The following is a 17,808-nucleotide window of genomic DNA, read 5'->3' as shown; positions in this document are numbered from 1 at the left end:
ACTAGCACTGTACACTCTTCCTTTGAATTTTAGCTGATAAAGTTCATCTTTGATTTTTCCTTATGCAAGAGTGTGACCCTTCATTGAGATGATGCAGCTGTTATCTTTAAAAGTAACTACATTCCCTTTTGCGTGAGCTTTTTTACTGACTGAAGATTGCTTTCAAGGCTGGGAACATAGAGAACATCCTTTACTGGGATCTTTCTGCTTTGTGCTGAGGAAACTGTACAGTGTAGGTAGCAATTTCCTACTCCTTCTGAAGTCATATAGTGATCATTAGCTAAGATGACCTTTTCTGACTTGCTTTCATTAAGGACAGTGAAGAAATCCTTGTTATTTGTCGTATGACTGTTTGCACCAGAATCTAAACACCATATATGCTTTGCAGGTGGGCCTGTACTGGCATTAAATGCAGCTTCAACACATGCAGAATCTTCCTTTACAGCTGTTTTAACCCTTTGATTACTGTTCTGCTTTTTAAGTTGACTCTTTCTTGCTTTCCAAATTCTCCAGTCTGCTTTAAGGTGGCCAGGCTTTTTACAGACAAGACATTCACGAGTTTCTCTTAGTTTGCTCTTATATTTAGGGAAATCCTGTGTCTTTAATGCTGTTTCTGCTCTGGATTCATTACTGCTGCTGTGTTTTTCTCTTGAACTCATCCACAAGTTTACCTTTAACATACTCTTGTGTCAGCTCATTATCTGGCCGTGCATCTAGTGCAGTCACGAGTGTGTCATAAGTCTCTGGAAGATCACTTAATAGAAGTGCAGCAACATCAAAATCTTTAATTTCTTCTCCAATACCTCTGTGATGCTCCACAATCTTTAGTGTTTCTTATATAGTCCTGCATATTCTGTCCATCACTTAGATTAGACTAATACAGCTTTCTCATGAGATAAAGCTTATTGCTGAGGTCTGATCTTTCATGCACTTTCTATAACTCATCCCACATCTCCTTTGCAGTTGCACACTTGACTTGCGTATATGCACAATCTGATTATCATCTACACTGAGGGAGATCGTGCTTTGTACTTTCTGATCCTTATCTAGCCAATCATCTGGTAATGGATGAGGCACTTGTTCCTGAGTATATTTCCTTCTCTTATGAGCAGCATTTTCACCTTGAATTTCCAGGACTGGTAGTTCTGGTTAGTGAGGTTTGGCACTGAGAACTTGACAGGATTGCTGCTAGTGGACATCTTCTCTGTTGTTCTGTGCTGCTTTTGCTGTGTTACTCTGGGGTTCTGTGTCACTCTGGGCTCATAACCTGTTGGCAGCTGATTATTCAGGATATTCTCCAAGCATGTAACAACATAGCTTCTTTATTCAGGAACAATATATGATAAGCTTAATAGATCAGGAATAAATCATTTGTGTGTCTCTATCTGTGCATCATCTACAGCAGGCTGCTTCTCTCACACACAGACACAGGAAAACAGGAAATACAGTCACATGCTATCACTTTGTGAGCCTTTGGGCCTCTGGGAGGTTTTTTGTTCTAACTTTATGAATAGCATACAAATCTAGCAACTAAACACTCATAGACAGCTATGGAGTTGTTGCACCAAACACCAAGGCTTAGATTTTAGACAGGGATCTCAGGAGGGCAGCATCCTGCTTCCCCGGAGAGACACTTCAGACTGCCACTTGAGGCGAGATGCTCATCTTACCTGATTACAGAAGCGACACTGAAGAAAAGTCAATTGTAGATGCTTAATAATAATAGCAGATTGCGATGTTTATTATCCATTTAAAATTTTTCCAACATTCATATTGCCCCATTAAATTTCCTAACAATGTCTTATACACATACAACTCACCTATGCACATATTATGATCACATAGTGTAATGTAAACTGATTACAGTATCTGAGCCATTTGCAACCAATAATTGATGTTGACAGCCAGAGACAGTGAGCCAACAATTTCTTAAGTTCATGAGCTGCTGTGTAAAAGAAATGTGATGAATTCTGCTAACTACCCCCTAAGACTCCTAATGAGGCCAATAAACAAAAATTCCGCTCCCTGCTGGGACCCCCACATATTTCCTGGATATATCTTACCAAGAGGGCTCCGTCTAGGCTGTGGAATGCCCAGGACAGATAGTGGCATGTGGAGCTGGAGACATCCGACTGTCCCCTCTGTGTTCAAAATCATACTTATTTGGCTGAAGATAGACTTGTAACATCTTTAGTGCTGGTCTAAATTAGCGATGCATGGATACAACAAATTAGATCCAGTTTGTTTTTACTTCTTTAGGAAACATTCATTGTTGAAATTTCAGCAGATAACTTAACTGTATGATTTCAAACTGCAAAAAATCATGCATCTTGAGTAGGGATGAGTGAATAGCTTCGGATAACTCCTTATCTGAATAGGTATGGCGCTTACTGAATAGCTGCCTCAGTAACCTGGATACCTGGAGCGCTCCCGATGATCAGCTGTACGGCTCCGCAGCTGCATGTGTCGCAGAAGATAGAGAACTTAATTTCTTCTTCTTCTCCATTGTCTGTGTCAGCGTAGATCGGATTGCACTCGGATGACATCCTAGCACAGTCCGATGTTTTACACGCACACATTGAGTTGTATGGGTGTGCATCATCTGATTACTGGATCCACTCACAGTATGCTACAGTTGTTTTCTCATGGCAAATTGTAAATCTGCACAGCCTCAAAGTGTAACATTGGGAAAACTGCTATCCGATAAAACATCGCATAGCACTCGGCCATGTTATACTCTTTTGTTAGCGAGCACTTATCTTTCTTCTCATGTGCTCCTCTTAACTAATTTGTGATGACGTGAAAGTTGACTTGAGCTTTGTGCTCTGAAAAAGGAAGAAAAAAGTTATAACCTCTACTGTCACAACAAGCTCACTCTCGGATTCTCAGTTACCTTATTCTGCAGCGAGCCAATTAGCAACACAGAGGTTTTAGAAGGAAACCATATTTAACCCTTTTACCCCCAACGGTGGTTTGCATGATAATGACCAGGCCAATTTTTACAATTCTGACCACTGTCCCTTTATGAGTTAATAACTCTGGAATGCTTCCATGGATCCCAGTGATTCTGACATTGTTTTCTCGTGACATATTGTACTTCTGTCATGATGCCAGTGCTGGGTGACCGGCACTTCTGGGGTTAATGTTTTGATCTCAGTGCAGACTCTTACCTGCACACCTGGGACCTATTATGGTGGCCTCTCATTGGTTCTGGGAAAGCTTCTTATAGCCTCAGGAAGCTCCCATCCCCCGTCAGTTATACTTTCGCCCTTGGCATAGTGTGGTGACCCATGAGTGTGTTTGTGCTGTGTTCTGGTTGCTTGATTCTCTGTGTGCAACGGTCTGTTCTCTGGATATTGCTTTGGATTCTGATTGGTACCTTCTATGTCTGTTTGGTTTTGACCCCTGCTTGGCCCTGAATATCCGTTGTGTCTCATCCCTGGTACGTTACTGATATCTCTGTGTATGACCTCCATTTTGCCTGACTGAGTATTTCTGTATAGTGTCCTGCCATCTCTGAAAGCAGGATGCTAAGCCCCGCCCCCTTGCAGTCACATGACCGTAGGTCCTGTGACTGCTTGCTAACTTCAGCGTCCACAGGTCCTGTGTATCTGAACTTTCTGGTTGTACCTGACCCCGGGCCCCCCTACAGTGCGGGTGATTCCCTGCTCAGCGGAGGCTTCACGCCGGTGCTGACAGGATCCTGACATTATAGCTGACCATTAAGTTTTTGGGGGTTTTTTGTGCAGAGAGTTATGGATCCAATACAGTCTCTGGCTGACCAGTTGAAAAGTCTGAGTCAGATGTTTCAGGGTTTATCTCTGGAGCAGCAAGCTCTGGCTCGTTCTCAGCAGCAGGTTTCTGAGACAGTGTGAGGGGTTTTATCTGCTGAGTCTCCAGGGGCTGGGGCGAGGGATGTTGCTCTGGTGTCCCCGGAACCACCTGTTAAACTGCCTGACTTTTTTTTGGGAACAAAAAGGAGTTCAGGGTCTTCATGGAGGGGTGCAAACTTTTTTTTAGTTTGAGACCACTTTCCTCTGGGGACGAAAACCAGAAGGTAGGGGTCATTATGTCGTTATTAAGAGGGTCCCCACAAGCTTGGGCTTTCTCCCTTCCTCCCACTGCCCCTGAGAGAGTGTCTGTGAATGCATTCTTTGAGGCCCTCGGGCACATTTATGATGAGCCTGACCGAGTGCGATTGGCAGAGGACATGGTGATGAGCGTCTGTCAGAGGAAACACTCGGCTGAGTGGTTTTGTACTGAATTCCGCTGCTGGGCCGCAGAGGTCTCTTGGGACGACGCCGCACTCCGAGGACTCTTTCGCAGAGGCTTGTCCGAGTGGCTGCAGGATGCCTTGGCGTTACATCCTCCACCTAACTCTCTCGAGGACACCATGACCCAGGCCGTCCTGATGGACCACAGGCTGAAGGCCAGAGGGGTGATGCAGGTGGAGACTCCATTGTTCCCCAGTGGAAGAGACTGCCCCTGAGCTCATGGATGTAGGCGCCCTCTCCCTGAAGGATACGGAGAGGAAACGCCGGAAGGACAAGCAGCTATGCTTTTACTGCGGTAAAGCGGGACATTGGAAAAGGGAGTGTCCTGATTGCTCGTCTTCGACCCGGTCGGCGGGAAACGACTAGGTCTGGGTAGTCAACGGGGAGACTACTCAGACCCTCAGGTACCCTTTTCCTCATTTTCTAAAGTGTTACTTCATGTGGAACTGTTTGTGGACGGTAGTTCTTTGCCCTCTACAGCCTTCGTGGACTGCGGATCATCGATTAATCTTATTGACTCCCAATTGGTCACACACTGCAAGATAGGGACAGTTAGGCTCAAGGTTCCGATCAAGGTGGTGGCCATTGACTCCTCTCCCCTCACTAAGGAGGGAATTCTCTATATGTCTGACTTGTTTTCGCTCAGAGTGGGCGCTACTCATGTGGAAAACCTAAGTTGCTTTGTTCTGGACAATCTACCTGCAGGGTTTGTCTTGGGCATGCCCTGGTTACAACGCCATAACCAAGTTATTAACTGGAAAACGGGGGAGATTGTTCAATGGGGGTTTAATGATTTTAAGTTATGTGAGAAATCCGCACTGCTGGTTGAACCTGTTAAATCTGTGTCTGTATCATCTGTCGAGTTGGAAGGTATTCCGGAATGCCTGAAGGACTTCGAAGATGTATTCTCTGAAAGCGAGGCCGAGACGTTACCGCCACATAGACCCTTTGACTGCGCTATCGAGCTGGTCCCGGGGGCTAAATTACCTAAAGCCCGTCTGTTTAATTTATCCGGCCCTGAGCGCTTGGCTATGAAGGAGTACATTGCTGAAAGTCTGCACAAGGGACACATACGTCCTTCAGTCTCACCTGTGGCAGTAGGTTTCTTTTTTGTTAAGAAAAAAGATGGCGGGTTACGTCCCTGTCTCGATTTTCGGGAGCTTAATCAGATTACTGTACGGAATACGTACCCCCTTCAGTTGATTACCGATTTGTGTAACCAACTATCAGGGGCAAAGTAGTTTTCTAAACTGGATCTTCGGGGGCATATAATTTGATGAGGGTCCGAGAGGGGGATGAATGGAAAACTGCGTTCCTCACGTCCGAGGGACTGTTTGAAAATTTTGTCATGCCGTTTGGTCTTATCAATGCCCCCGCCATATTTCAGAATTTCATCAACGTGGTATTCTCGGATCTCACTGGTCGTTTTGTCGTTATCTACTTAGATGATGTTTTGATATACTCCTCCGACAGGCATTCTCATCTGGAACATGTACGAACTGTTCTCCAAAGACTGAGAGAAAATCATATGTATGCCAAATTGGAGAAATGTGTATTTTGTGTGCAAGAATTGTCTTTTTTTGGGATTGATTGTATTCTGTGAGGGTTTTCGCATGGACCCCAAGAAGGTGCTGGCCATTGCGGATTGGGTGCAACCCCGAGATCTTAAGGGTCTTCAGCGCTTCTTGGGGTTCGCCAATTATTACCGCAAATTTATCCGGGGGTTTTCGCAGGTGGTTAAACCTCTCACGGATCTAACATGCAAAGGTGCGGATGTGAGAAATTGTTCCTCGCTCGCAAAAGAGGCCTTTGCGACGCTGAAAAAATGTTTTGTCTGCTCCTGTGTTGGTACAGCCAGATCCATCCAAACCATTTGTGGTGGAGGTGGATGCCTCCGAGGTGGGGGTGGGGGCAGTGTTGTCCCAAGGGCCTGCCACTCTAACCAACCTCAGGCCATGTGCTTTCTTTTCCAGGAAGTTCTCTGCTGCTGAAAGAAATTATGATGTAGGCAACAGAGAGCTTCTTGCAGTCAAGTTGGCATTTGAGGAGTGGAGGCACGTTTGGAGGGGGCCAGTCACCAGGTTATTGTGATCACTGATCACAAAAATTTGTCATGCATTGAGTCTGCTAAAAGATTAACACCCAGACAGGCCCGTTGGTCACTTTTTTTCTCGTTTCTAGATTACTATTACATTCCGTCCAGGGTCAAAGAATGTCAAGGCTGACACCTTATCTTGTAGTTTTCACCCTGTGTCTGCCCCTGAGCCACCGTCCTCCATTCTGCACCCTGGGGTGGTGTTAGCAGGGATCTCGTCTGAATTGGAACGGGAAATTGAGGGGGCCCAGTCGCTGGGTCCTGCGTCCAAGCCAGGGGGCAAGTTGTTTGTCTCAGAGCAACTTCGCCTTAAACTCTTGCAAGAGTTCCACGAATCCAAGGTGTGTGCTCACCCTGGTATATCAGCCACGCAACTAGCGGTGGCTAGGATCTTCTGGTGGCCTACCCTTGGTTCTGATATAAAGAAATTCATTTCTGGTTGTGGGGTCTGTGCTCGTTCTAAAAGCTCCCATAGCCGGCTGGCGGGGGAGCTGATGCCCTTGGAAGTTCCCGAAATACCATGGACCCACCTGTCCATGGATTTTATTACCAATCTTCCCTCTTCCAGGGGTAATACAGTGGTATGGGTAGTGGTGGACAGATTTTCAAAGCAGGCTCATTTTGTACCCCTGTCCACATTACCTTCTGCTGAGACCTTATCCAGATTGTTTGTGCAGCATGTGGTCCGCTTGCATGGGGTACCCATAAATGTGGTGTCTGATCGTGGTGTGCAGTTTGTGGCTAAGTTTTGGCGTGCTTTCTGCAAAAAATTAGGGATATCCCTGTCCTTTTCATCTGCATACCATCCTGAGAGTAATGGTCAGACGGAACGCACTAATCAGTCTCTGGAACAGATCCTCAGAAGTCTGACTTCTGCTAGACAGAATGACTGGTTTGATATACTGCCATTGGCTGAATTTGCCTTCAATAGTCGGGTGAGTCAATCCACTGGTATGTCCCCTTTCTTGATCAACTATGGGTTCAGTCCTCATTTTGGTGAGTTTTCTCGTCTGGATTCGGGGTGTCCCGGGGCTGAGGACTCTGTTCAGCGGTTAAATGATACATGGGCAGAAGTCCAGCGGCGTATATCTTGGTCTCAAGGCAGGTATAAGTTTTTCGCGGACAGGAAACGAACACCTGGTCCCATGCTTCTGGTTGGAGAGAAAGTTTGTCTCTCCATGTGAAACATTAAGTTAAATATTCCGTCAGCCAAGTTGGGCCCCAAATTCATTGGCCCGTACAAGATTGTGGAAAAAATCAATCCAGTAGCATACAGACTGTGCCTTCCACCCTCTTTCAAGATCCCTAACGTCTTCCATAGATCTCTACTGAAGCCTTTTGAAGCAGTCCGGGGAGAATCCGAGTCTGCTGCTCCTCCGGTTTCGGTTGAGGGACATGTGGAATATGAGATTGGTCACATCGTAGATTCTAGGTTGCTACGGCAGTCAGTACAGTATCTAGTTCATTGGAAGGGGTATGGGCCGGAGGACAGGTCATGGGTGCCGGCCCGGTTGATGCATGCGGATCGCCTGGTTCGGGCTTTCCATGCTAGGTACCCGGGCAAGCCTGGGGGTCCAGAGGCCCCCCGTTGAGAGGGGGTACTGTCATGATACCAGTGCTGGGTGACCGGCACTTCTGGGGTTAATGTTTTGATCTCAGTGCAGACTCTTAGCTGCACACCTGGGACCTATTATGGTGGCCTCTCATTGGTTCTGGGAAAGCTTCTTATAGCCTCAGGAAGCTCCCATCGCCCGTCAGTTATACTTTCGCCCTTGGAATAGTGTGGTGACCCATGAGTGTGTTTGTGCTGTGTTCTGGTTGCTTGATTCTCTGTGTACGACTCGGTCTGTTCTCTGGATATTGCTTTGGATTCTGCTTGGTACCTTCTATGTCTCTTTGGTTTTGACCCCTGCTTGGCCCTGACTATCCGTTCTGTCTCATCCCTGGTACTTTACTGATATCTCTGTGTATGACCTCCTTTTTGCCTGACTCTGAGTATTTCTGTATAGTGTCCTGCCATCTCTGAAAGCAGGACACTAAGCCCCGCCCCCTTGCAGTCACATGACCGTAGGTCCTGTGACTGCTTGCTAAATTCAGCGTCCACAGGTTCTGTGTATCTGTACTTTCCGGCTGTACCTGACCCCGGGCCCCCCTACAGTGCGGGTGAGTCCCTGCTCAGCGGAGGCTGCACGCCGGCGCAGACAGGATCCTGACAACTTCACGATCAGGGGTGGATTAAGGATTAAGGGTAGCCAGGGCTCTGGGCTGTTTAGACTCTGTGGGTCCTCCGATCATGTGACGGGGTCATGTGACGGGGTCAGGAAGTCACTAGTTTTTATGACGCTTATTGTGCATCAAGGGGTGGGAAGGGGTTAAATACTGAGGTAAAAAACTCAGCAAATACACAACGTGTGCACGAGGCCTCAAAAATACTGAGGTAAAAAATACCAAATACTCAGTGTGTCCATGAGGCCTTACAAATACTGACCGAAAAACTCACCAAATACTCAGCGTGTGCACAAGGCCTTATAAATGCTGAGGTAAAAACTCACCAAATACTCAGCGTGTGCACAAGGCCTTACAAACACTGGAAGGCTTCCACCCAACATCTAGTCATGACTCATCTGTACCTAACATCGAAACCAGCTAATAGTCTGCAATCACCTGCTGACCTGGACCCATGACCTGTCAGACAAGTTACTTCACATGAGTCACACAGAGGCTTCTGCTTCATGAACTTCCCCAGATAGAAAAAGCAGCCTCCGATGTGCAGTCTGTGGCCAGATACACAGGAAGAGACACTCCTCGTCACAGGCTGTGCCCAGCATGGCAGCAGAGGGATTAACGCCACAGACAAGTCGCCATCTCCTCACACACTGGACATGACGCTGCGATGAGCAAGCGCACATTGTGCAATGTTAGTCATGTCCCAGATGTTCAGCATATGGAGGACCAAGGGGGACAAAAAAGTCCCCAGGATTGGAACAGGAGCATGGGAAAGTGAACGGCAGTCGGAGGGGCAGGGTTTATATAGGGGTCGGAGTAAATAAATAAATATATATATATATGTGTATAACTTTCAACTGGTCAAAACATTTCTCTCAGTAGGCAAAGAAAGAAATGTGGCAGGAATAAAGTACACCTCATAGTAACTTATGTGTGAGGCAGAGGTGACAAGACCCGCCATCTCGTGCTCACCTTACTAGAGGTACCCACTGCCCAGATATAACAAAGTTGATGGAAACAGATGACTTCCACTATGATGATTGGTTACAGGCCGCCCAATCACACCCATTTCACAACTAGTCACACCCGTGTCCACGCCCCAACCACACCCATTTAGCACTGCTGATCACACTGAATGATACTGAGGGCACAGTGTCTGTTACTGTGGGCACACTGACTGGTACTGAGGAAAAAAAAGAAAGAACAAAGAGCGAGAAAAAAGAAAACAGAGAGCGAAAGAAAGAACAGAGAGAAAGAAAGAGGGGACAGAAAAAAGAACAAGGAGAGAGAAAAAAAGAAAGAGGAAAAAAAGAACAGCGAGAAAGAAAAATAAAGAACAGAGAGAGAAAAGAAAGAAAGAAAGTACAGAGAGGGAGAGAGAAAGAAAGAGGGGAAAGAAAGAACAGAGAAAGAAAGAAAGAAAGAAAGAGAAAGAACATAGAGATAGTAAGAAAGAAACAGAGAGAAAGAGAAAGAAAGAACAGAGAGATAGATATAGAGAGAAAGAAAGAACAGAGAGAGAAAGAAAGAGGGGAAAGAAAGAACAGAGAGAGAAAGAAAGGGGAAAGAAAAAAAGAACAGAGAGATAGAAAGAAAAAGAAACAGAGAGAGAAAGAAAGATCAGAGAGGGAAAGAAAGAGGGGGCAGAAAAAAAGAACAGAGAGCGAAAAAAAGAAAGAGGGGAAAGAAAGAACAGAGTGGGAGAGAGAAAGAAATAGGGGAAAGAAAGAATAGAAAGAAAGAAAGAAAGGGGAAAGAAAGAACAGAGATAAAGAAAGAAGGGAAAGAAAGAGAACAGAGAGAAAGAAAGAACATAGAGAAAAAAAGGAAAAACAGAGAGAGAGAAAGAAAGAACAGAGAGAGATAAAGAAAGAAAGGTTAGAAAGAGAAAGAAAGAGGGGAAAGAAAGAGAAAGAAAGAAAGAACAGAGCAAAGTAAAGAACAGAGAGAAAAAGGGGAAAGAAAGAAAGAAAAAAGAGAGCGAGAGAAACAAAGTACAGAGACAGAAAGAAAGAAAGAAAGAACAGAGCAAGATAAAGAAACAGAGAGAGAAGGAAAGAAAGATTCTATAAAGATACTATACCAGTCCGGCTCACATTGTAGTGCCCACCTGAGCCTCCTGGTGCACGACATATCATGATCCACTTACATGGCCGACATCCCCGAGGCCAAGGTGATCCCGCTGACTGCGCTGTTGGAGGAGGACATGGTGATGATCTGAAGCATTCCCTGAAGTGCTTCCATGGTTCCGTCACAATCTCCTCCCGAAATTACCTAATTTCCGGTCAGCTTCCAGCACGTCACTTCCGATGGAACGTCACATGCGAGTTTTCAAGTGCTCCTCGGGGCTCCGCCGTGTACTCCTGTGTCTGCGGGAAAAGTAAGCTTCCGGTTGGGGCAGTGGGGCAGACTCTCAAAATCTGGGACGTTGGGAGGTATGAATGCTCCCCATCATACACCTTGTATACGCATGGCTCCGGACACCTCATACACACACAGTTTCACTTTGTATATAAAACCGAGAAAAGACTAGAAAAATCAGCGGTAGCAATAGAAATTATTTCAATGGGACTGGAAATAGTGAACATACGATAATAAGTGACTCATGTATCAAATATCCAAAGATCAAATAGTCAGTCACCAGGATATAATCGACAATATCAGTCAGTACCCAAAGTGATCCCTGAAAAAATAGAGGCTCAAATGAATATCATAAATATAGTAATATTTATTGATAATAATACACATATAAAGTGACAATATGCAAAGCATAGATCCAAAGTAGAGCAAGAGGTGGCAGTTAAAATATATAAGGTGTCACATGATACATAATATCACATAAGGAGATATACCAGTCCTCATAAAAAAAATCAATAGTTATGTGTTGAGGGATCCACAACTACAAATTGATTAATGCATGCTGTTGGCAGAGTTATATATGAAAGTAGTGCGGCCCAATGTAAATGACATATGAGGCATGTATCTTCCTAGTATAAAACAAGGTAAATGTGTACACCAAGCAGAGAGCGGGTGGTCTCACTAAACGCAATTGTACATGTGCAGCTGCTCTAAAGCAAATGAAAAAGAAAGAGATCCCATCACAGTCCAGCACGTATTCACTTCTGTGATATGTCAACAAGATAATGGCCATAAGGTCGCTGAACAGTAAGTAGCAGTAAGTTAGATATGGAGGGAGCTCCCGACGAAGCCATAGGCGAAACGCGCGTCGAGGCTCCTTGTGTCTCACCGACGCTCCCTGCACTGAGATCCAGCGGCACCATGACTGAAGGTAACCAACTCTGAGCTCCCACCCTCACTTTTTTTGGTTTTATGTTTCTGGTCTAGAGGCTTTTTTCCACCTGACCATGTGGAATTTTCCTTTTTTGGTTTAGTTCCGCTTTGTATGCCTTGTACACACTGCTCCGCTCCGTACACCTTGCACACACACTGCTCCACTCCGTAAACCTCATACACATGCGGATCTGCTCTGTACACCTTGTACACACGAAGCCATGCTCTGTACACCTTGTACACACATGGCTCCATTCCGTAAACCTTGTACACATGCGGCTTTGCTCCATACACCTCATACGCAAGCAGCTCCACTCGGTAAACACACGGCTCAGCTCGGTACACTTTGTACACACAGGGCTCCATTCCGTACACCTTGCACACACACGGCTCTGCTCCGTACACCTCGTACACACACGCAGCTCCGCTCCGTACACCTCGTACACACACATGGCTCCACTCCATACACATGCGGCTCTGCTCCGCACACCTCGTACACGCGCAGCTCTACTCCACACACCTCATACACGCGCGGCTCCGCTCCACATACCTCGTACACGTGCGGCTCTGCTCTGCACACTTCGCACATGCGCGGCTCCGCTCCGCACACATTGCACACATGCGGCTCTGCACACCTCGCACACGTGTGGCTCCGCTCAGCACACCTCGCACACGCGTGGCTCCGCTCTGCACACCTCGCACACGCGCGGCTCTGCTCCGCACTCCTCGCACACGCGCGGCTCCGCTCCGTACACCTCGCACACGCGCGGCTCCGCTCCGTACACCTCGCACACGTGTGGCTCCGCTCCGTACACCTCATAAACACACGCAGCTACATCCACCCTGTAAACCCCTCCTGACCGAGGCCCCTGATCATGTGACCCCTGACTCTTCCCCTCCTGTGACCTCATCACAGGTCCTGTGCACACAGAGCAGGGATTTATCAGTGAGGGGCTGCGGTGGCTGGTGGGTCTGTCTGGGAGGGCGAGGATGGGGTCAGTGCATGGGGGGGTGTGGCAGCTCAGTGCAATGCAGGAAAAATAAGCTCCCACCCGGGACAGCGGGACAGGCAAACAAAAACGGGACAGTCCCGCCAGACCCAGGATGGTTGGGAGCTATGGTGGTGGATTATAATGGGGCAATTTACCCTGGGCTGGTGGGCCCCGCACACCACTGGGCCCTGGGCTACCGCCCAGATTGACCTCATTATAATCCGCCACTGTTCACAATAGTGGTAAAATTTCTTTGATATGACTTGTTTATTTGTGAGAGCCGTGTTCAGCACCAGGTGCCTGAGAACAGCACTTACTGTAACGCTTATTCCATGGCACCTGTCCATGTGGTACTGATGAGGCACACGCATACCACACGTGTGCTGCAAGTATTACATACACGGACACTGACATCTCCGGTACCGGAAATATCATTACGTGTGAAAGAGGTGTTATAGCGAGTTTTTATGTTTGGCTGCTGTCACACACTAAAAGATGCTTTTTATTGCAATAAATAGTTTTTGCATCACCACATTTTGACAGCTATAATTTTTCCATATTTTGGCCCACAGAGTCATATGAGATTTTGTTTTTTGCAGGACGTTTTGACATTTTTATTGGTACCATTTTCGGGCACATGACATTTTTTTATCGCTTTCTATTCCGATTTTTGGGAGGCAGAATGAACAAAAACCAGCAATTCATGAATTTCTATTGGGTGGGGCGTTTATACCATGTGTGGTAAAATTGATAAAGCGGTTTTATTCTTTGGGTTAGTATGATTACAGTGATAACTCATTTATATCTTTTTTTATGTTTTGGCGCTTTTATACAATCAAAACTATTTTATATAAAAAATAATTATTTTTGCATCACTTTATTCTGAGAGCTATAAATTTTTTATTTTTCTCGTGATGGAGCTTGTTTTTTGCGGAACAAGATGACGTTTTCAGCGGTACCATGTTTGTTTATATCCGTATTTTTGATCGCATGTTATTTTCACTTTTTGTTCGGCGGTATGTTGATAAAGCATTGTTTTGTGCCTTTTTTACGGTGTTCACTAAAGGGGTTATCTAGTGGGACAGTTTTATAGGTCGGGTCGTTACGGACGTGGTGATACCAAATATGTGTACTTTTATTGTTTAGATTTTTTTTTCATTCAAATATTTATTTAGTGATAGAATAAATATTGATTTTTTTATTATTTTATTTTTTTTAATATTTTTACAATTTAATTTTTTTACTTTTTTTCTGACTTTTTTTACATTGTCACACTATGGGATAATCATTTTTTGCAGGCTGATCGCTTCTATAGCATGCAAATGAAGCAGCATCTGCATGCTATAGAAGCTGTCAGCGCAGCGCTGCCACTGAGGGACTTCCTAATCATGCACTGTGTTTAACAGGAAGTTTCTCAGCTCTGGCAACCTGGATGTTGTTGTGACAACATCGGGTTACCATGGCAGCGATCGAGACTCCGTGTCACACCGCGGGGTCTATGATCCTAAGGCAGAGGGGCTGTCAATCCTCTGCCTGTTCCCGGAATGCTGCGATCGTGTTCGATCGAAGCATTTCGGGGGTTAAAGTGCCGGGAGCGGTCTGTGACCGCTCCTGACACCTAGTGCCGGGTGTCACCTAGTGCCAGGTGTCAGCCGATCACGGTGATATACTATTCTGTCCATGGTCAAATTGGCCCGGGTCACGTGGACGGAATAGTACATCTGATGTCAGAAAGGGGTTAATGATACCAAATGGCAAAAATGATTTTTAGCCAAAAATACTTACATTTAAGAAAAAAAGCTACTCCCGAAGTTGTCTATAAAAACAACTTAGAAAACTGTTCAACTTACATCCTCACTCCCCCATACACAAGAAACATTGGTCGTGGCTTAGCATGCATGTTTCCAGTGGGAGAAGTGGAGCAAGCGGCTGCCAGACACCTCTGATGACCATTCATCTCCCTTAGGACAGAAGAATCAGGGTTGGTTTAATGTGACTGATCCTTCTCTCCCCTGATATTATCAGTCGGGCAGAGACATGAAGACCTTGTACACGTTAAATGATTGGCTGGTTTAGTGGGGTTTGGATGACTTTTCTCCAATGTGCATGGTCGTCTCCTGACTTTAGGCACGTACATGAAAAATATGCAACACAACAACCATAGAGTAAACAGGCAACATGGCGTTGCATCATTTATGACACATGTGGGGCCAATGTGATTTGTACATTACACACTATTTTACGATATTTTCCTCCGTCATACTCTCCAATATGTAGAGTAACTGAATGCCTTTTAGTCCTGAAACATAAGGATGGAAGGAAATTTTTGTCTAACACATCTCACAGTTCAGAACAATCACTGCGGCATAGCAACCAGAAATACATTACAAAACAACTTCTGCCATGGTTTAAGAACTTTTACGTATAGATCTGTAAATGTTACATGATCCCTCTCGTTATTGGATGAACTTTCATTTCAGAGTTGCATGTTCTTTTAATCCCTGAGTAATGTTTTCCTAATGCCAACTTCCTGGGGTTAGATCTAGCAATAATAGTTTACATCCAAATTAAACAAACTGTGTCCTCCTAGATGGTCACATAAGGGAGAATTTCAAGGCGAGTTGAATTAAAGCCAGATGTGAAAAACCATGCAGACTCTAGGAAGTTGTAAAAACAGCTCCCACCAGTGCAGATCACTCACTCTCATTCTTCTAAAATGCATATTAAATGCTTTTCACCCAGCAGGGGACACAGAGACTCTCTGACAAAGTGGCCCTGCTCCTCTAAAGATCGAGTTCTCTGCCTTTGGACACGATTTAGTCAATTCCCTAAATGACAGCATTTGAAACCATTTCTAGCAACTCAATAATCTGCTTTTGTTAAGAGATACAGCTGAAAAAAGCTTGCAAAAATGACATAAGAATCACATTAACTCATATTGAGAACCGAGACATTTCTGCAAAGTACACAGCTGGTTCTCCTGTAATCTGTGGGCATGTGGGCATGTGTGGCATATTCCCGCAGTGTTGGGTATGGATAAGTCAATTTTTTATGGCCAGTATATATAGCTATGAGACTAAAACCCCCGTACATATTAAAGTTGAAAGAACTCACAGATGCTCACTCGCTCAGTCAACAGTCAACTGGTTCGATCAACAATCTAATGTGTATGGAGACACCGGACAAATGATTGCTGGGGTGTTAAGGAGGTCTTATTTTGGACTGTGAATAACTTGGTTCTTTGAGAGATAATTGTCACTAGAGATGTCTGGCAGTAAATCTCTGAGGCCGGGATCACACTTGCGAGAAACTCGGACGAGTCTAGCATCTTAATACCTGGCAGTGCCGCCGGCATTTGGGAGCGGAGCGTGCAGCTGCATGTATTTCTATGCAGCCACACGCTCCGCTCATGAGTTCCGGCGGCAGTGCCGGGTATTAAGATGCGAGACTCGTCCGAGTTTCTCGCATGTGTGATCCCGGCCTAATAGGGAATACAGGAGCGCTCAGCGGAGCGAGCACTCTTGTGCATAGGAGAGATAGCTGAGATAGATGTTGGCCAAACCTGCCCTATGGCTAAGGCTGCAATAAGAGCCAGAAATGGGTCAGAGCGGTTCCTGTACCACATCATTCCCATGTGTAAGCCTGAAGAATTTTTCATTATTGGATGTGCCTAGCCATTCTTTTTTCGTAGGTTGGATATTTCTGATTGGTCAGCTGTATTCGAATGGCACTCCTAAATAAAGATAGGTGTATGTGAGTACGATGGGAATTTTTCCTTCCTTTTCATGTTGGTTGAACTATCGTTCAGTTGACAGCCATCTAAGGTGTATGGAGGGGGGCTTAAAGGTGGATTTACACTGCACAATAATTGAGAATAATCTCATTTCCAGATGATCATGCTGTGTGAACAGACTGACAATTACTCATTGAAAAAATAAGATGCTAGCTTGTCGGGTGAAATGATCTTTTCGTTTGCCTAGAAGGTTATCATTCTTTGGTCATGGTCCTGTTTAAACAGAAACATCTATGATGGTAACAGTGGCAGCCTATGCGCACTGACCGATCTATTACTGATCTTTCAGTGCACATCTAAACTGCTGTCTGCCAGTCTAAACAGGCTAGTAAACGACCGCCAACTGGCAAACATGTTGCTTATTGGTGATCAATTAATGAAAATGCACCCTTGGGCCTCATTCACATGTCTGTGTTGTATGTACGTTTTGTATCCATTATTTTCATTGATACAAAATGTATTAATTATAATATATGGTGGTGTTCACATGTCTGTGTTTTGTCACGGAACATGTGTCCATGAAAAGCACACAGAGACATGTCCATATTTCCTCTGTGGCACGGATCAAAAGAGGCCAATTCAATTCTATGGATATGTGAAAACTCGTACAGCACACGGATGGCATCTATGTCCCAACTATGTGCTTTCTGTGTTTAACATTGCGAAGTATAATAGAAGCTTTGTCACTTATTTGTCCATCCGTGAAAAACATTGATGACAATGATGGTGAAAATGGACACATGGACGGTGGACCATCCATAGATGAACCACTGATAGTAAAAATGAACACGCTGATGACACACTGATGAACAACGCTCATTCTTTCACATGTGTGTTTAAACACAGTTGTGTGAATGAGGCCTCAAGCAGGATTTTATATTTTCACCAGTTGAAGACAAACCTTGCTTAAACTACGAAAGCTTCAAAGCTACATTACCTGTTCCAGACTTTCAATGTCAGCTCGGAATCCTGAAAGCAGAGACAGTTCCAAAACAGCCATGTTAGAAGCACCAGAATGGAGCCATCTGCATAAAAGAGAACCAATGTCAGAATAAAACTGGAAGACATCAACTACATCATAAGGTGGTTTTAAACCTGTAGACAGTGTCAGACTGAAGAACATGGGGCCCACCAGAG

At 45.1% G+C, this 17,808-nt stretch overlaps 1 protein-coding gene across 1 annotated transcript in view; it reads right to left on the bottom strand.

Moving 5' to 3' along the window:
- Positions 1-17,808, bottom strand: part of CPAMD8 (C3 and PZP like alpha-2-macroglobulin domain containing 8) — a 357,262-nt gene that overhangs the window by 28,249 nt on the left and 311,205 nt on the right. Inside the window, exon 36 of the mRNA XM_073559839.1 lies at positions 17,609-17,696. Within this exon, the coding sequence (XP_073415940.1) occupies positions 17,609-17,696 (88 nt within the window). The remainder of the gene's footprint in view (positions 1-17,608; positions 17,697-17,808) is intronic.

Source organism: Dendrobates tinctorius, unplaced genomic scaffold, assembly GCF_039654945.1.
Source record: "Dendrobates tinctorius isolate UK_male_01 unplaced genomic scaffold, ASM3965494v1 ptg000276l, whole genome shotgun sequence".
Classification (NCBI taxonomy): Eukaryota; Metazoa; Chordata; class Amphibia; order Anura; family Dendrobatidae; genus Dendrobates; species Dendrobates tinctorius.
This window is presented reverse-complemented; position numbering and strand designations above follow the sequence as displayed.